At 37.1% G+C, this 20,852-nt stretch overlaps 1 protein-coding gene across 5 annotated transcripts in view; it reads right to left on the reverse strand.

Annotated features, from left to right (window-relative positions):
* LOC126365961 (zinc finger protein ZFP2-like) overlaps positions 1–18,647 on the reverse strand; it is a 155,069-nt gene extending 136,422 nt beyond the window's left edge. The window contains exons 1-2 of one of the 5 annotated variants that reach the window (XM_050008753.1): positions 18,399–18,647; positions 5,989–6,164 (exon numbers count right to left, since the gene is read on the reverse strand). In XM_050008753.1, coding sequence (XP_049864710.1) covers positions 5,989–6,164; positions 18,399–18,478 — 256 coding nt within the window. In that variant the 5' untranslated portion in view covers positions 18,479–18,647. The other 4 variants (XM_050008752.1, XM_050008756.1, XM_050008754.1 and 1 more) reach the window with 4 other exon arrangements.
* Between the last annotated feature and the right edge of the window lie 2,205 nt (positions 18,648–20,852).

The following is a 20,852-nucleotide window of genomic DNA, read 5'->3' on the forward strand; positions in this document are numbered from 1 at the left end:
CAAATAGTTAAAGAAATTAGTTTGAAAAAGCACTGAACAAAATGTAAGGAAAAATGTGTTGACCAGAAAGAATGTACCAAATTTCAAACACTATCAGCAAACAAAAGAACAGTACAGAATGGTGAACTACAATATCAAAAACTCTAAAAAGTCTGTAGGCTGACCATGCTGGTTATCCAGCAGCCCACTACATATATTTCTGTACTCCTCAACCATAAACAATACCTGTATTTGGAATAGATTTATATTCTAGGTGCTCATTACTATTTTTTTATATATAAAAATATTGGCATTTGGTTTATATACCATTCAGCATGCACCATATTAAGTAAATGCTATATGTGATTTTTAAAACAAATTTAGACTTCTGGGTTACTCAATGACTTACAGGTCATTAAACTACTGTCAGGCAATGTGCGGTATAGTATGGTGCACACAAATTCTCAGAGTCTCTCAAGAAGTCCACCATGATTTTTTTAAGTTATCACATTTTCTGGTAGAGGATGGAGCTGATCATAGAGGAAAATTGGTGTTTCAATTTGCTTAGTCACCTGCACAAAGTTAGAGGTCACATAATAAAGGGGGCACCTGCACAGAAATGCATTTTCGTCCTGAGCAATGAGCGAGTGCAGCCCATTCTTTCATACGGATGGTCACCTTCGTTGACTGTCGCCTTCCTACCTGTATACTTCAAGTGTTCTTGTTGCTACCTTTTCAGTATGTAGCATCACATCAGAGTCATCATGCACTTTTAGGCGCAGAGAAAGTTATGCCTAATCAGACACATCTGATTATATGTAATTCCATTAAATTTATGTTGGAAGGGGGCAAACAAGAAAACAAAAACCTGATTATAAATTTTACTAGAGTGGGTTGCAGAGACCGCTAGCTATTCCAATTGCACAGTAAAGAGAATAATGGATGAGAACATAGTTGTCAGCACTTCCCAAGCTTTTAATATTTCCAAAAGATGTGGAAGAAGGAGAAGAAAATTTTATTAGTTTGGTAATATTAGTGAACAGGTTCTCGAGGGACTGACACATAATTTCCATGTGACGCCTGCTTTTTATTTTATACTTTCAATGTTGTTCCGGCACTGTCTCCTATGCTGTATCTTTTACCAGTATTTAGTATTATATAAGTTCCTTCTGGCAGTGTAAGACTTATTTTGATCTGGTTGTTCCTTTTTTCCAATGCTTTAGTGAGAAATTATTGACTTCAAACATCTATATATGTTGAATTATTGACTGTACTGACATAACCTGTTGCTACATTTTTAGACTCACTAGCTGTGGCGTATAAGTAGCACAAGATGTGTGTTTGTGCATAGGCTACAGCAGCCAAACTGTACCTTCCTTACCACACCATGGTCCACAGAAGGTGTATAGCCAGTAGGTGTGCAGTTTCTGGGCGATAAGAGCAGATCCTGAGAGTAAAGAGAGGTCAAGAATGGGCTTCGATTCCAGCAATGATATTGTATTAGCTCAGTTGGGTTTTTATGTGTTGAAAGAATAATAAAACATGGGAGAATGCATTTATGAGAAGGTAGAAGATATTCAGTGGGAAATCTTTGGATGAAAAGAAAGTCATACTGAGAATACCGAAACTTGTCAAGATGAACCATTTTATTTTGTAACCAGTTTTGAAAATAAACAATCATCACTGGGCCCTGAACAATGCAAAACAAAAGAAACTTTTAAGTACAACAAAAATAATATGTTTTATATGTGAAGCACATTGTGCTTGTGCTTATTCATATATAGTTACGTCTGTTTCATTTCTACATCGCATGTTTCACAAGTGAAACTTTATATGTTTGTTATGCTGTTTGTGTACTATGAGGGTCGGTCAAAAAGTAATGCCTCCCATTTTTTTTCTACTTAAAAAAATTAAGTTAAGTGAAAAATCTGAATTTGGCGCCATTCCTCAAACCTTCTTCTGCAATCCACTGCAGTAGTAACTTTCTGTGTCAACAGGTGGCAGCACAGCAGAAGTTTGTAAGATGGCCGACATCGATGTTCGTTTGAGACAACGTTGTGTGATTGAATTCTTGAATGCAGAAGGTGAAACGCCCATACGCATTCATGAAAGACTGAAGAAGGTGTATGGTGTTGTGACAGTGGATGTCAGCACTGTTAGACGATGAGTTCGTCGTTGTAAGGAAGCTGAAGGGCAAACACCGTTGACTGACGAAAAGTGGAGCGGCAGGCCGGTGAGTGCAGTGACTCCACACAACATTCAGCAAGTTGATGACATCATTCGTGGTGACCGTCGGGTGACTGCAGATGAAGTGTGTCGCATTATTTCTCTTAGTAAAGGCAGTGTGATCACGATTATTAAACAATTGGGGTACTCAAAAGTTTGTGCACGGTGGGTTCCAAGAATGTTAACCGATCAGAATAAAGAGGCAAGGAAAACAATAGCCTCCCAACACTTGCAGCACTTCCGTTTGGAGGGAGATGAGTTTCTGAAAAAAATTGTGACCGGGGACGAAACATGGGTGCATTTTTTTGAACCCGAATCAAAGAGGCAGTCAATGGAGTGGCGTCACACAAGCTCGCCGAGGAAGAAAAAATTCAAAACTGTGCGATCGGCAGGGAAAGTTATGGCAACAGTTTTCTGGGATACAGAGGGTGTGATTCTGGTTGATTTTTTGGAGCAGGGATGCACAATAAATTCTGTTCAATACGTCACAACCCTCAAAAAACTTAAAGCACGTCTTCAGCGAGTTCGCCCAACAAAATCAATGGCAGATGTTCTTCTTTTGCATGACAATGCAAGACCACACACCAGTCGTCACACCTCTGACGAGATTGTCAAAATTGGATGGGAAGTTTTGCCTCATCCCCCATACAGCCCTGACCTGGCACCATCAGACTTCCATCTGTTCGGGCCACTAAAAGAAGCTCATCGTGGGATTCATTTTGAAGATGAGGAGGCCGTCAAAACATCCGTGCGTCAATGGCTTAGGAAGCAGAGCTGTGATTTTTACCGTGCTGGGATACATGCCCTTGTTCAAAGATGGACCAAAACTGTAGAGATGGGCGGAGATTACATTGAAAAATGACAAAATGATCCTCAATGTTGTGGTTTTCAACCTATGTAATTGCATTTAAATTTCCTGACACTTAAACGTAGAAAAAAAAATAGGAGGCATTACTTTTTGACTGACCCTCGTATTATGCCTATTTTGTCTCTGTGTTACTCAAGTGCCTGGAGATGGATATTTATGGCTGAAACTGGTAGAAAAAATAAAGTGAGTCATCTTAGAAGCTGTCCATGTTATCTACATGACTGTATTAAATATTTAACAACTATGGAGCAATCCTTATCAAAAATATTACTTCATATGTAGAAAAAAATGAGGCTACTACTATACAAATAGCTTAAAATAGCAATTTGTTACTATTTAGGAACATTTTTGAAGGTTTCATGGGAAAATGTAGCCAAATATAGCTTAAATCCCCGGCAGGCGTGCCTACTGTTGTCACAACAGCAGGTGTGCGTTGTAAAATTTACAGCATGGTCATTTGTCAGTAAAAAGAAACTTGTCTTAAACAAACTAATAAATTTATTGATGAAAGCAGTTCATTTCACCATATTCAACATTTATAACAAAAGCTTTTGCACTTTTAGTTCTTTAAATAACAATTTAGCCAGTTTTTTTCTGACATATGCCCACTTTCATAACACCTTTCACACACTATTTGTTTGCAAATTAATTCCGGCAATGTTCAGAAAAATGAAAAACTAGCCATTGGCCATCTCATTGTAATTCTTGAAATGGAGTGTCAGGCACACATTTTAACAACGTCAACTCCACCTTTTGTCATGTTGTACTCAATTATGATTTCAGCTTATATATTTCTTCACCCACTGTTGCCATGTCATGCACAGCAGACAAAAGTATGATAGCACAGGTTTTACATAGAAGATACAAAACTCAAGTCTTATTCTACTCATATCAAAAAACTGCACTCCCAATTTATTTTGTTTGGTTTGGGAGAAATTCTGGAAGAATTTCACATCTGTTCTTCGTCACTGTACCAATGCAAGTGATAGTCTTCTGCAACAAATATTCAGAAAGGAAGTAGTTCGTGTAGCAGTTGTCAGTTGTAAGGTCTCTGTTAGAATTTTCTATAGACACCACATATCTTTTCAGTATGTCCTTGGGAGAATTAGATATCTGATATTTTCCTTTGGTTTCATTCCACAATAATCCTCCAGACTACTGCAATAAAATGTTTTTTTACATCACATAGAACAAACATTTTTGTCCCATATTTAGCTGGTTTGCTGGGTATATACTGAATCCATCTACAGTGGTCTCAGTAGGGGCGAAGCATTTCATCTATCATGGTGAATTCACCAGGCTGTAAGAACATTGACAGTTAGCAGCAAAAAAATCCAATACTGAACAATTGCAACCAACTTTTAGTTTTTCTCCTGTCATTCCTCGTTTCCATATCAGCAGACTGCATACAGCTTAGAAAAACACAAGCCTATTGTAACTCATTGCAGTCCTAAGCAGTAGCATTCCTGTTATGTCTGCTGCTCAGAGTTCCAGTACATTAGCATTATGGCATTTTCTTCTTAATAACAATAAAAACAACCCATTATTTTGGCACATTATTACCTCTTTTGCGTGAGAATTTATGTGCATCTTGCTGTTTATTTATGTAAATAAAATAGAAAGAAATATTCCACATGGGAAAAATATATTAAAAACAGGGATTCCAAAACTTACCAAGCGAGAAAGTGCCAGTAGATAGGCACAATAAAAAACACACAAACAAACACACAAAATTTCGAGCTTTCGCAACCGGCGGTTGCTTCATTAGGAAAGAGGGAAGGAGAAGGAAAGATGAAAGGATGTGGGTTTTAAGGGAGAGGGTAAGGAGTCATTCCAATCCCGGGAGCGGAAAGACTTACCTTAGGGGGAAAAAAGGATAGGTATATGCGCGCGCGCATATACCATTTTTATTGGAAAATAAAATTACAAGTCATAGCTGAATTAATAAATTGGACAGTAAAATTCAATCAATATTGCACACAAAATCAGCTTACAGAGACATTTTGCACATAAACTGAGCCCCACAAATGTTATGATTTCTTTCACCATGCAGTTCAAGGTTTTCTCTAACAGACTGAGCTGAAATCTAGAAGTCAATATTTTTCATCTTTCAGAATCCTTTCAGTGATAATCACACACAGCAAATATTTTGAACCATCATTCTTAAATGTACAGAATTAATCATTATAATAGTTTTTATATAAATATAAATATGAGAAACATTAAAATCAAATGTCTGTAGCTATATGCATATGAGAAAAATAGTTCTGCGTTTCAATGTTGATTTTGACACATGAATGTACAAATAATTAACTGTTTCAAGTGTAAAGTTATCTCAGTGTAACTAATTAAGCAGTTCACAAAATGATAACAGTGGCAAGTTCATGGTGGAAACAACAAAGTAACGAATGAGAGAGGACAGCCAATCACACACCTTCACATGAATGGCAGGCCTATATTCTGTGTAATCACGTTTAAAAAAAAATAAAAATAAAACAGTAAATTTCACCTCCATGACTGAGTAAGCAGTTAAGCAGACAGGATTTCAGGATTTGTTATTTAGCTACCTCACCTAACAGCTAGCACAAAATGAAGCAAATGAAAACATGAAATCTGGTTTGCAGAGGAATGCCCCTGTCTAATAGAAAGAAGCTTTGCCTAACAAAAATGGCATCTGATAAAAGGCGTCTTGTGTATGGTTTAACATTGGAGTCTGCAGCCACTTAATGTTAGCAAGTGTTAGGCATTCATGGTGAATAAAAGCCATCACTATGGGAAGATAATTACTCGTCAAAAGCACCAACACATAATGAGTAACTTAAAACAGAATCTCTTCTTCTACAAACATTAACAACCCTGTCTTCAATGTAACACCACAGTTTTTAGCCCAATGAGACAAAAGGTTGTGTACCTACCTGTTGGCAGAACAAAGATCTCTGGAACTGCAATCTGTACAAGCCTCTTCCTCTCAGTAGATGTATACATTCGATCATGAAAATGGAAGGTACAGAGCCTGCAGTTATTACTCAAATAAGTGGCATCCTTGTCAAGAAGGTCCCATCTACCTGCTCGCTGAGCCCAGATTTTACTTCTTTAGAGACAAAAGAAAAATGGAAAATGTGGATCAGTTAAAAAGTTTGAGAGAATACAGTCAGCATATAATTTCACACATTTATTTATCTTAAATATGCTCAAAACAGTGTGCAGTGTAAAGATATTCGCTAAAATTATCACAAATCACGCAGTATTTTTTTAATGCAGCAAAGGAACATAATGGATCCAGGAGTGGATATAGCACAATGGAATATTTACATGTGAATGGAATTAGAGAGAAGAGCAATAGGTACGAATTGTAATTTCACATCTGGTTCAAGGATTCTGAGACGACTTTAATGCAAAAATCCTTCTAGAAACAAGGCACTACTACAGCAGTAACTGCCACACACAACTTAATTACAGTTATCCATCTCTATGGGATACAATTTCACAAGTTGCACAAGGCTCCATCCAAGGGCTAATCCTTTTTCTCTTATATATAAATGATTTACTTCTCGATCCTCCCCCCCATGGACCTTGCCGTTGATGGTGAGGCTTGCATGCCTCAGCGATACAGATGGCCGTACCGTAGGTGCAACCACAACGGAGGGGTACCTGTTGAGAGGCCAGACAAACATATGGTTCCTGAAGAGGGGCAGCAGCCTTTTCAGTAGCTGCAGGGGCAATAGTCTGGATTATTGACTGATCTGGCCTTGTAACAATAACCAAAATGGCCATGCTGTGCTGGTACTGCGAAAACGGCCATGCTGTGCTGGTACTGCGAACAGCTGAAAGCAAGAGGAAACTACGACCATAATTTTTCGTGAGTGCATGCAGCTTTACTGTAAGATTAAATGTTGATGGCGTCCTCTTGGGTAAAATATTCCAGAGGTAAAACAGTCCCCCATTCAGATCTCCGGGTGGGGACTACTCAAGAGGATGTCGTTATCAGGAGAAAGAAAACTGGCGTTCTACGGATCGGAGCGTGGAATGTCAGATCCCTTAATTGGGCAGGTAGATTAGAAAATTTAAAAAGTGAAATGGATAGGGTAAAGTTAGATATAGTGGGAATTAGTGAAGTTTGGTGCCAGAAGGAACAAGACTTCTGGTCAGGTGACTACAGGGTTATAAACACAAAATCAAATAGGTGTGATGGAGGAGTAGGTTTAATAATGAATAGGAAAATAGGAATGCGGGTAAGCTACTACAAACAGCATAGTGAATGCATTATTGTGGCCAAGATAGATGCGAAGCACACACCTACTACAGTAGTACAAGTTTATATGCCAACTAGCTCTGCAGATGACGAAGAAATTGAAGAAATGCATGATGAAATAAAAGAAGTTATTCAGATAGTGAAGGGTGACGAAAATTTAATAGTCATGGGTGACTGGAATTTGGTAGTAGGAAAAGGGAGAGAAGGAAACGTAGTAGGTGAATATGGATTGGGGGTAATAAATTAAAGAGGAAGCCGCCTGGTTGAATTTTGCACAGAGCACAGCTTAATCATAGCTAACACATGGTTCAAGAATCGTAAAAGAAGGCTGTATACATGGAAGAAGCCTTGAGATACTGACAGGTTTCAGATGGATTATATAATGGTAAGACAGAGATGTAGGAACCAGGTTTTAAATTATAAGACATTTCCAGTGGCAGATGTGACTCTGACCACAATCTATTGGTTACGACCTGTAGATTAAAACTGAAGAAACTGCAAAAAGGTGTGAATTTAAGGAGATGGGACCTGGATAAACTGACTAAACTAGAGGTTGTACAGAGTTTCAGGGAGAGCATAAAGGGAGCAACTGACAGGAATGGGGGAAAGAAGTACAGTAGAAGAACAATGGGTAGATCTGAGAGATGAAGTAATGAAGGCAGCAGAGGATCAAGTAGGTAAAAAGACGAGGGTTAGTAGAAATCCTTGGGTAACGGAAGAAATATTGAATTCAATTGATGAAAGGAGAAAATATAAAAATGCAATAAATGAAGCACGCAAAAAGGTATACAGACGTCTCAAAAATGAGATCGACAGGAAATGCAAAATGGCTAAGCAGAGATGGCTAGAGGACAAATGTAAGGATGTAGAGGGTTATCTCACTAGTGGTAAGATAGATACAGCCTACAGGAAAATTAAAGAGACCGTTGGAGATAAGAGAACCACTTGTATGAACATCAAGAGCTCATATGGAAACCCAGTTCTAAGCAAAGAAGGGAAAGCAGAAAGGTGGAGGGAGTATATAGAGGGTCTATACAAAGGCGGTGTACTTGAGGACAATATTATGGAAATGGAAGAGGATGTAGATGAAGATGAAATGGGAGATACGGTACTGCGTGAAGAGTACTGAAAGACCTGACTCGAAACAAGGCCCCCGGAGTAGACAACATTCCATTAGAACTACTGACGGCCTTGGGAGTGCTAGTCCTGACAAAACTCTACCACCTGGTGAGCAAGATGTATGAAACAGGCAAAATACCCTCAGACTTCAAGAAGAATATAATAATTCCAATCCCAAAGAAAGCAGTTGACCGATGTGAAAATTACTTAACTATCAGTTTAATAAGTCACAACTGCAAAATACTAATGCGAATTCTTTACAGACGAATGGAAAAACTAGTAGAAGTTAACCTCGGGGAAGATCAGTTTGGATTCCGCAGAAATGTTGGAACACGTGAGACAATACTGACCCTACAACTTGTCTTAGAAGCTAGATTAAGGAAGGGCAAACCTACGTTTCTAGCATTTGTAGACTTAGAGAAAGCTTTTGACAATGTTGACTGGAATACTCTCTTTCAAATTCTGAAGGTGGCAGGGGTAAAATACAGGGAGCGAAAGGCTATTTACAATTTGTACAGAAACCAGATGGCAGTTATAAGGGTCGAGGGACATGAAAGGAAAGCAGTGGTTGGGAAGGGAGTGAGACAGGGTTGTAGTCTCTCCCCGATGTTATTCAATCTATATATTGAGCAAGCAGTGAAGGAAACAAAAGAAAAATTCGGAGTAGGTATTAAAAACGATGGAGAAGAAAAAAAAACTTTAAGGTTCGCCGATGACATTGTAATTCTGTCAGAGACAGCAAAGGACTTGGAAGAGCAGTTGAATGGAATGGATAGTGTCTTGAAAGAAGGATATAAGATGAACATCAACAAAAGCAAAACGAGGATAATGGAATGTAGTTGAATTAAGTCGAGTGATGCTGAGGGAATTAGACTAGGAAATGAGACACTTAAAGTAGTAAAGGAGTTTTGCTATTTTTTTTTGGGGGGGGGGGGGGGGGAATAATACATGATGGTCGAAGTAGAGAGGATATAAAATGTCGACTGGCAATGGCAAGGAAAGGGTTTCTGAGGAAGAGAGATTTGTTAACATCGAGTATAGATTTAAGTGTCAGGAAGTCAATTCTGAAAGTATTTGTATAGAGTGTAGCCATGTATGGAAGTGAAACATGGATGAGAAATAGTTTGGACAAGAAGAGAATAGAAGCTTTCGAAATGTGGTGCTACAGAAGAATGTTGAAGATTAGATGGGTAGATCACATAACTAATGAGGAAGTATTGATTGGGGAGAAGAGGTTTGTGGCACAACTTGACTAGAAGAAGGGATCGGTTGGTAGGACATGTTCTGAGGAATCGAGGGATCTCCAATTTAGTACTGGAGGGCAGCGTGGAGGGTAAAAATCGTAGAGGGACACCAAGAGATGAATACACAAAGCAGATTCAGAATGATGTAGGCTGCAGTAGGTACTGGGAGATGAAGTAGCTTGCACAGGATAGAGTATCATGGAGAGCTGCATCAAACCAGTCTCAGAACTGAAGACCACAACAACTACTACTTCTCGATATCAGTGCCAGACCAGTCATGTTGCCAATGATACTTCAGTACTCCTAAAAAAAATGCAAGGGAAATCCCAGATGCCATAATAATACACTGTGAACAACCTAGATAAATGTTTTCAATAAAATGGTCTTAACAATTTAAAACCAAACAATCAAAAACACTTATCAGTATTGTACATAAAAATCATGTTATGAACAAAGTTGAAACCATCAAATTCTTGAAACTAAACTTGGACAAAAACTTAAGCTGGCAAGTACATACAGATTATTTAGCTACTAAATTGAACAGCCTTGCCTTTGCAATGGACATGTTATCTGATTTAACAGATAAACATCAGGAAAGAGGTACAACACAGTTACTTTGAATCTACAAATAGATCAGTTTGTGTGTGTGTGTGTGTGTGTGTGTGTGTGTGTGTGTGTGTGTGTGTGGGGGGGGGGGGGGGGGGGGGGGGAGCGTGGGATGGAAATCCAAGCCACATCACAAACCCTGCTACTTCAAAAAAGAATCATTGGAAAAATATGTGCTGCCTCCCCAAGAACATCCTGTCAGCCGCTATTCAAGAACTAAAAAATATTACCCTTTCCTGTGCTGTATATATCTGAGATTATTGTCTTTTTACACAGTAATCCTGAGCTAACGAAAGAAAACCATTTGAAACAAATGTACACACTAGACACAAACTTGTCATTATTGTTTCCAATCAGACTATTTTAGTTTTGCATTTTCTTTTAAATTAGTTCTCCTCAGTGCCTATAGCAGTTGCTATTGGTTCTCGCGAATTTGATATTCCTACCAAATATGACAGCAAGATATGTCCAAGATTATCTCTGCTAAATGAAGTTGTAGAATTGAGATGGCAGAAGTACTGTAGCAATTAGATACATTAAGTCATGCTAGGAACCATACTTTTGACCACGCATGTGACAAAATGGAATATGTTACTAAGGGCTCATTCGAAGTCAAATCATCCAGGAACATTAGGAAATGTCACCCACCATCACACAAAACCTTGAAATGTTGTGTGATTAAAATTCACCTAAATATATGAATATTCTCACAATTTAAGTGTTGCAGGGCAAGTACTTTATCAGTTATGATGTAAAGAAGTTATATGGATTCAGGAACTCAGGCTTTCATAGATGATCTCCTTTTTCATTTTAAAATGCACTAGGTCCTACAGTTTTTGTAGTAGATGCTCGACATTTCTTCTTAGTTAAAAGGGAAGGTTTAAGCATTTAAATGCTTGCTCCTTATAATGAATATCCATAATCTGTGTCTTAAGTTAAAAATAATTACTTTTAAACAAACATGATGCATGGATGTAATAATTTTTATGGTATTGCCTTCTCAAAATTCCTTTGAAAGGTTTACAATATTATATACATATATACATTATATACATTATATACATATTATATACATAGGTTTACAATATTATTATAAATACTTCTTTGTGTCACACAAAAAGAATCAGCTTGTAAAAATGATGGAAGTGCGGAAAAAAACTCAATTTGAAGAGGTTTTTAAGTTGTAATTTACGACTACCATGTCACCAGTAAAATGTTGAAGGGGTGGGGGAGCTAGGTTGGATATCCCTGGGAAAATTTTTATGTGAGAACACTGTTTTATTACCACCAAATGTATTGCATCATGCATTTCATTTTGAGTCATGTTTTCTGAGCACGCAGTTCTGAGTTGTACTGAACAGATCATGAATTTAATTGTTACAGTTTTTCAAATATTCATTTCCAAAACAACAGTATTATCTACTGTAAAAAGTAACAATAATATTAAAATAATAATCTGAGATACCTTTGCAATGCAACAACAGAAGAAAATGGTTTTGTCATTACTTAATCACTTTTTCATTACGCCAAAATACTTTCGGTTATTCATGACAAATGGTGGTTTTATACATCAAGCAATATGGAAGGCACAAGCAGGCAGCGTTATCTTGTTGGACAGCATTCTTAGTGATAGCGTCCTGGCAAGTTTGAATGAACCGATTGATGAAGAACAAGAACTTACATTATGGTGAAGCAACAGTCATTCACTCTGTGCATCTGATTCATGTTTGGGTGTTAAACACAGAGACAATGTACCTGCATAGATTCTCTCTACACAAGAAAATTTGCTGTGTCCATTCATGTGTCACAAATGATATGCTTCATCTGGACTGCGTGAAGTTAGTTTAGAAAAGGAATATGACTTCAAAATTAGAGGATTTGGCGTTGTGTCTGGCAAAAAAATGGGCCCAAACTTATTAATGAACAACAAGCAAGTGACAACTTGGCATCACATGATATAAATGTCACTAATGTGAAGGTACAGACTCCTGAAAAATCTATGCTCAATGCTGGCTTAACTAGCCTAGGGCCCAGAAGAACCTACAGGGCATTTCAGTTCTTTGCTTCAAGATACAAAATGGTACAAGTTGGAAATTTTCTTCTTCTAAACTTTGAAAGCACAAAAACGGATCCTGGAATACGATCTATGCAACCCATTATACCACTATCACCAAATAATACTGGAGCAAAAAGGCTAAGCTGCAATACTGATTTCAGCAATATCACCCATGATTTCTCTGCACTTTTGCCACTAATGCCAGAATGTTCTGTGCAACTCAACTGCTATGTTGCAAGTTCAAATGATTCTCCTTGGTATTTGGGACTGTTAAGAAACAGAACAGTGAAGAAGGAGATGTTACAATAAGATCCATGCATCCTCATGAACCAGTTCTGCCCTTCTATTGGCCTGATGATAATGTTTGTAACTTCCCATTCTCTCATATTCCACATGAATGTGACATAACCAAAGCAAATAGCTATTCTTATGATTAAAGAAAACCATCTGCAAGGTTGGTTGTAGAAAAGTGGTTCTCATAAAAAAAATTAAAAAAAACTTAATTATTAAAACATCTAGTCATGTGTAACTAGAACTTGAATGTAGATTGCTGCATCAGCACTTTGTATAGGGTTGACATAATATTGACTTCTGAGAAAGTGTTTAAATGCTATAAACAAAACTCTACATATCATTGCAGTTGACACAGAAGTTACCATTGTAATGACATTAGTGTTCATGTGATATGTAACTCATGAGAACCTTTTATAGTGTGTAGTTTTGTTTTATATTGCAATTTTTTGTTGCATTTCTGTACTTTAAGCTTACTTATGCTGTTGATTTTTCTTTACAAGTTAATATTTTTATCAATGATACTTTGGGAAGAGTCTGCAAGGTTGGTGGTAACAAAGTGGTCCTCATATAATAAAAATTAAATGTGAATCATTAAAGCACCTAGTCACACGTGACTAGAATTTGAATGTAGATTGCTATGTCAACATTTTGTGTAGTGTTGATGTGTTTAAATATATAAGCAAAACTATAGAAATCATTGGAATGAGTTAATTTAGTTATGAGACAGAAGTTACCACTGTAACGAAGTTGTGCAATATATGAGCACATTTTATAGCTGGTAGTTTTTTTAAATTGCATTTTTGTTCCATTTGTATATTTTAATCTCATTTGTGTTGTTGATGTTTTTTGAATATTTAACAATATTTTTCTCAATGATACTGTGGGGATTTTCATGGACAAATGGAAATGCTCTCAAAATTGATGATGCCTCCACTTTTTTTGTCCCATATTTTACAAAAAGGATTTGTTTGTGTTGAAACATTAATATTTGCAGATACCTTTTTAATTTTTTCAATGATTATCAGAGGGGAGCAAGTGTTCACGTGTTTTTCTTAATTTAACAAAATAAAATATACAACATTTTATATGGCCAATTCTTTTGTGTTTTTATAAACTACCTATTAGAAAAACAATTCAGTGAAAAAACTGAACACCTACTTGCTTCATATATGTGGTGTCTGTTCTTTCAGATCTCACAGCCATAATGAATCAAAACACAAAGAAATGACCATCATTGATTTAAATCAATGGGGAATGTTGAAAATTTGTGCCAGGCCAAGAACAGAACTAGGTTCTCCTGCTTACCAGGCAGATGTGCAGACCACTACACTATCCTGAGACAGTGGTCATCACAACTGCACAGACTATCCTAGAATGACTCCCAAGCCTATCCATAGCTCTTCATTTGTTATCACATCAACATATTTCCATACCACCACATTTCAAATGCTTCCATTCACTTCCTGCCTGTACTGTTAATTGTCCACATACAACTTTCATGAGACACTCATGGATGACATAGGAAATGAATCTGAAGGCAACAAAGGTAACACAGAAATGATGAACTTTCTTTCCAAATGTTGCTTTAGCAAGGAAAATCCGAGAGTACCGCCCCAGTTTCAATTGCCCAAACCATAAAAAATGAATGATATATGTGTTTGTGTCAATGGTGTTAATAAACAGCTGACATTGCTATATCTGGACAAAGCTGGTACTGATTTTCCAAAACATACTTTAGTGTTCCTAACTTACCTCAGTAATCCTACAAGGGAATGGGGACCTACAATTCAATGTGGAATCCAAAAATGTTGTTCCTGGCAAATTCTTACATAATTGAGGTGAAGGCTACGTTAAAGACAGGCAAAAATTTCCCATTGTTCGACTGACCTGCTACTCTTTGTTTCAAGACCTGCGTTTTACCACCAGAATTCACTGAAAGTACTGACTTTTAACATAGTGTCAATTTGCCTGATCACATTCAAGAGTGACAACAGAAAAAATAGCAAGTTTTATTACATGTGCTTTACCACCAGAAGTCGACTTTTACCATAGTGTCAATTTGTCTGATCACATTCAAGAATGTGAACGGAAGAATAGCGAGTTTTATTACATTGAAGCATACCTGGGCATTACACACTTGTTACTTTTAGTTACCGAGAGCCCATAATCTTAGCAAATTAGGATAATTCGTGTATACTGGTAGTTCATTGAAAAAAAATAATAATTTTCTTTATTCTTTGTATAAAAGAGTAAACAGAATTCATTCAGTTTTCAAACCAACCATTGCTATCAACCAATGAAAAAAAAGGAGTGTTCTAATAAAAAATAACTATCACTCAGTTCTTTGTTATTCATAAATTACATTTGTTTTGTTGGTCCTGGCTCAGTATCATCAATATGTTGGGAAAGCAATTCATATATACTTCAATCAGATGGCTCTTTACATTTCCTTTTTACATCCAACATGGCGTTAGCTCACAGATTATGATAAATCTTTAAAATTACGAGAAAAAATTGCTGGCCATTACTCATCTTCAGACAGTGAAATTTTTAGGGATGTCGATAAGACACACATAAAACTATACAAAATCATCTTAGCTTACAAAAATACTAGTATCTTCCACAGGAAAGGAAGAAGGATAGACTTGGGAAAGTTAAAGATGAAGGGCAGGCCACTCAGACCCCAGGATAGAAAAAAATGAGCATTTTAAGTCCCTTCAATGATAAGGTCATTATTGGCATAGCAGAAGCTCAGACTGAGAAAAGAAATTGGCCTTGTTCTTTCAACAGAAGCATCCCACTACTTGCTTTGAGTGGTTTAGGGAAACCATGGAAAATAATAATCTGAATGATTGGCCATGGACTGAAACTGCCATCACTCCATATGCCACCTTGCTTGGTACCCACCCAGGATGAGATACACCTGAGGGGTTACAAGGATAAGGGAAGAAAAAGATTAAGCAGGAGGTGTCAGAATCTCCAAGACCTCCCATTTCATTTCACCTTTTCTCCCCATCACTCTTACAATGGATGGGTTCTTGTCCACCTGGTATCTCAACGACTGGTCCTTCTAACCTTTCCCAAAATAATCCTCTTTTCTCCTCAATGAAGAAACTAGAAGCTTGGACACTTTTGTGTGTGTCCATCAGCAACATTAAAAATGTCCTGCCATGAAAGTAACTACCATGCAGGAATTCTATTTCATAATTTTTGTTTTCCCACATGAATTTTCCTTCTGATAAGATTATGATAAAAGCTTTTCAGAAGTCTATAAATACTATTTAATTCTCCCTGTTCTGTTGATTTGTTGCTTTAGTGTCAAACTGTATATATCTGCAATGTTCTCAAATATGTTACTTTTTATCCTCTTCAGTTTAATAAGGAAACAACTGTCACTTTCCATCTCCTTCAATTAGATTACTAGACTGTGCCATTATGAGTTTCCCCTTCACAACAAATCAGCAACCATTTTTAAATGATTCAAGTTTCCTCCAGAATACTATGAAGAAATATATTTTATTTACTTTAAGTGGACTGCTCCAGAAGATAATCCACACAACCCCAGGCAACGGTGAGTGAAAAATACTCCTTAGATAAACACAGTGAAAATTGAACTTATTTGTGTTTAGACTATCCGAACTTATCAGAATGACCACTAGAAATTTCACTCTCTTTCATTTTGCATATGGCCATTACTATTTATTTCAGCTTGTTTGAATTGCTCGCTTTTGCACTTGGCAAGATTAGTACAAACCGTCTGCTGTGTAGCCTGTTATTATGAGCACTGTGTGTGGTAAGATTCAGTTTGTGCCATTCAGTAATAAGAATAAAAGGTCTATTCACAGTAAACATTGCTACAAAAATCTTCAATTCTTTAACCTACAAAGCAGCAATCTGTAGCAAGGGCAGAGAAGTCAGACACAGCTCTGACTTTATTTTGAATTCACGGTGATTCCTAATTTCTCAAATTACATGTATTTGGAGCTAGGCCTAGGTGGAATCTTTGCTTCAGAATACATAACTGCATTCTCAATGCTAGATGAAGAGCCAAGGAATTCTTTTTGGGTATTACTATCATCAGTGTGTAAATTTCAGCTAACCTGAAACCGATTTCTATTACTGATAAGGAACAGTGTAAGAAGTAAATGTATCGGATATTGAGCGTAAATAATTACAATATTTTTCAAGAGACCACTGCAAGACAGTTTTCTTCAACAAACATTCTTAAAATGTTTACTATGCTGCAGTGTCCAAAAACTGAAATAACAAGATAACTAGCGAAACTATTCAAAATAAGAAAACATACTTGTCTACACATACAAAACATATGAGATACAACAAAGTGCAAAACATGCTAAGCTGAGCTTCATGATTTGTTTAGCAGGTTTTGGAGTTCATTTTGACATGTTACCCTACCGAAACCAAAGAATTTTAAACGATTCACTAGACAAATCAATGTGTTTCTCTGAAACCAGCAATTAATTTTTACTTGCTTGCAATTGCTTAATACGGACCTCTGTAACATTCATGGCTCTAACAATTTGGCTGAGAACCAGATCCATGTCTGGCATTATTACACGTACATGAGAACCACAGAGTGCCATCTACTTTGGTTAGATAGAGGTGCCAGTCTGTCTGGAGTGGTGAACCTTATTCTGGGTGGTCAACTGCAACTTTAATACATGCTGCCATAGACTAAATAATCACAATTTCAAGTTTCTAATTCAATATCCTCCTCTGTGCAGAATGAATTTTAAACTTTCAAAACATGACGAATGTAACAAGAATCAAACGCAAAATTTGTACCTTGATAAAACCCGTAACATAACACGCACTTGGCATCAATATTTTGGGATATAATATGCACATTTATCATAAATAATAAAAATTAAATAAACTTCAATAATGGTTCAAAGTGACAAATGCATGTCCCACAGCCAAATATTTGCAACCGTCATTTTAAAAAGTAGCTTAGAATGGCAAATATGGAAAACATCTAATAATGGTCTACTGTTGACAGTAGACCCTAAGCGAGTAGGTCTGGATGGGCACGTTAAACGTACGTTAACAGAGAAATCTTTTAGACGGTGCAATTACACAAATCAGGGGCAGTGTAGTGTTTAAGATGACATTAACATTAAAAGATCCCGAATAACAAGCAGTGACCACTACGTCATTATGAATAAAACCGAACTACGAACCAATCGTCGATAGCCTTCAACTGAACAGCATGTACAATTAACGATTTTTGCGTGATGTCATAACAAAACAAAAATAAATGAAACAAAATGATACGACTCTCATTTTAGCAACCATTAATACTAACACCACGTAACTAGAACTTCAACAATCCAACTGAACGTCGCCTTCAACTTTTTCCGCGCTGTATGGTGCAATGCGTCTTGTGCCTCCAAACGTAAGACAACTTCTTGGGATTTTATATTCGATTTTTTTCTGACAACATAAACGTCAAAAAGGGCATCATGACATGTTATTTTAAGAAGCACTAAAATTCCATTGAACTGTTGAAATTTTTGGCATTCTCGTCGTATAGTAGATCCTTCTCCAATCCCTCATCACTACAATCATCATCTCCAAGCATTGTAAAATTAGCGCCGATCTATTCAATAATCTCAGACTTCTGTATACAAGATAATATATTACAAACATGCGACTTGTGCGGCACAGTCGTTGGAAAGAGTCACTACCTACGATGTTACACTTTGATCGCAGCAGCCATAATTTGTGTTTTACCTTACTGGATCCTTCGGAAATCGATGAGTAACGGTGGACGAAAAGTTGCAGTCAGGATACGCACAATTGTGTTTAAACATTCTAAAGAATTAGGCAACGCTTTAGAACATAATAATTTATAAATATTATACGTATACTAAATCTGCGCCAAAGATAAACACCCAGAGATACTAAAAGACGCTCTGCCAGAGGCATATCAGTTAATAGACAGTTGTACACGCAGATTTCAAGGTCAGAGAAGTCAGTTACAAAGTGCTTCCACAAAAGATAGAAAGCTTGGTTCTTACGATACGACCACATACAGTCGTAAGGAATGTGGAATAATATTTTAAATTCTCCACAGCTATCCGTTCACGACATTTATTTATTAATTCATTTTCTATTTTTCAAACGTATTACCAATTATATTATCACAGTGACTACATGAATCACTCGCTGAGTGGATGATTCAAGTAGGGGTTCGAGATTTCACTTTGGGCCCAATTTACAGTTTCTCAAAAAGTAATGAAAGCCAAATTATCCCTTAAGCACTATTTAAACCACCTGAAAATCAAAACAGGACAAGAACTGCTTAGCATTTAAAGATGATAAGTTTGCTTTTCCTTTTATTGTGATCTGTTGTAACTGTTGTCAATTTCAACCAAATTTTTTCTACTATTTGTTAATAACACAACTACCTTCTTCAGTTGACTATCTGATACAAAAATGGGTTAAAATATCAGCATTTCTGTCGTAGGTCTTGAAGTTATGGTTGAAGCCTCAAGACGAGACGATTGTTTAGAAATGCAGAAAAGGCAGGTTACCTAGTTTCCAGTGAAAGCTACTTTTTATGGCGTATTATGCTAGTAAATTAATTCGTTATGAATTTTTCCCACACGAAATGAAACTTTTTATATTGGTTGCTACTTTAATGGTAAGCATGTATGCCATAACAATTTAAATTAATGGAGCGATGCCTGCTTATAAATTAATAGTGCCCTTTTCTATTGTGTAACATTTTATCTCTTGTTTTAAAGATAGGTAACTATTTGTTATGTTTAAAGGCGTACACACTAAAGTAACTTATTCTCCAACAATATGCTTGAACAAGAAACAATAGACAACTGACTGAGCAAAAAGTAATAACTGCATACAGCATTATTAAAAAAAAGGTACATGGAACATATATAAAAGTACCTTGAACAACATACAACAAGACGTAGAAAAATTAGTAATTCTCCACACTCCTCCCTAATAATTTTCGTTCTTAATTCTTAAAACTGTGTTTTTGCAGTATGTTAGCAATATGAATTGAACGTTCCACATGATTCAGTTTTATACTCTTACCAATACGTTGTTGGATGAACTTTCGTGGAATGTCACAATGTTTCTTGACTCTTGTTATTTTGCCTTCATAGGTATTCTTCAAAATATGTATGGCAGCATGAGTGTCAGTACACATTCTGCCAGTTCGTTCCAATCTGAACTTCCAAGTTCTTGTCCAAGATATATCATCATTCAGAGAAATGGTGGCTTGGTATTCTGCTTCAGTGGTTGAAGTTGCCACAGGACATTGCTTTCAAGTGTGCCAGACAATGTGTCCTCCTCACGTGATAAGAACTCGACTGATGAAGTGCCTACTTGAAACAAACCCTCCATAATCAGAATCAGCAAAGGTAAGTAGTGTTGAGCCTCCATCAAAGAATATTGCAAACGTCATAGTTCATTTTAGGTGATGAAAAATATGTTTCACCATTTTCCGATGACTACCACTGGTTTATTACTAAATCTACTGGCGTATTCAACAGCAAAAGTTACACTATGTGATCAAAAGTACGCAGACACCTTAGTCATTGGACATTGTGAGAGACAAGAATGGGGCACTCCACGGAACCCACGGACTTCGAACATGATCAGGTGATTGGGTGTCACTTGTGTCATACCCCTGTACACAAGATTTCCACACTTCTAAACATCCCTATGTGCACTGTTTCCGAAGTGACAGTGAAGTGGAAACTTGAAACGACACATACAGCACAAAAGCGTACAGGCCGACCTCTCTGTTGACTTACAGAGACTGCCGACAGTTGAAGAGCGTCGTAATGCGTAATAGGCAGACATCTAACCAGACCATCACACAGGAATTCCAAACTGCATCAGGATACACTGCAAGTACTATGACAGTTAGGCGGGAGGTGAGAAAACTTGGATTTCATGGTCGAGTGGCTGCTTATAAGCCACACATGACGCCAGTAAATGCCAAACGACAAGTTGCTTGGTGTAAGAAGAGTAAACATTGGACGACTGAACAGTTGAAAAACGTTGTGTGGAGTGACGAATCACCGTCCATAATGTGACGATCCGATGGCAGTTTGTGGGTATGGCGAATGCCCAGCGAACATCATCTGCCAGTGTGCGTAGTTGCAACAGTTAAATTCAGAAGCGGTGGTGTTATGGTATGGTCGTGTTTCTCAT

This window comes from Schistocerca gregaria, chromosome 4 (genome assembly GCF_023897955.1).
Source record: "Schistocerca gregaria isolate iqSchGreg1 chromosome 4, iqSchGreg1.2, whole genome shotgun sequence".
Lineage (NCBI taxonomy): Eukaryota > Metazoa > Arthropoda > Insecta > Orthoptera > Acrididae > Schistocerca > Schistocerca gregaria.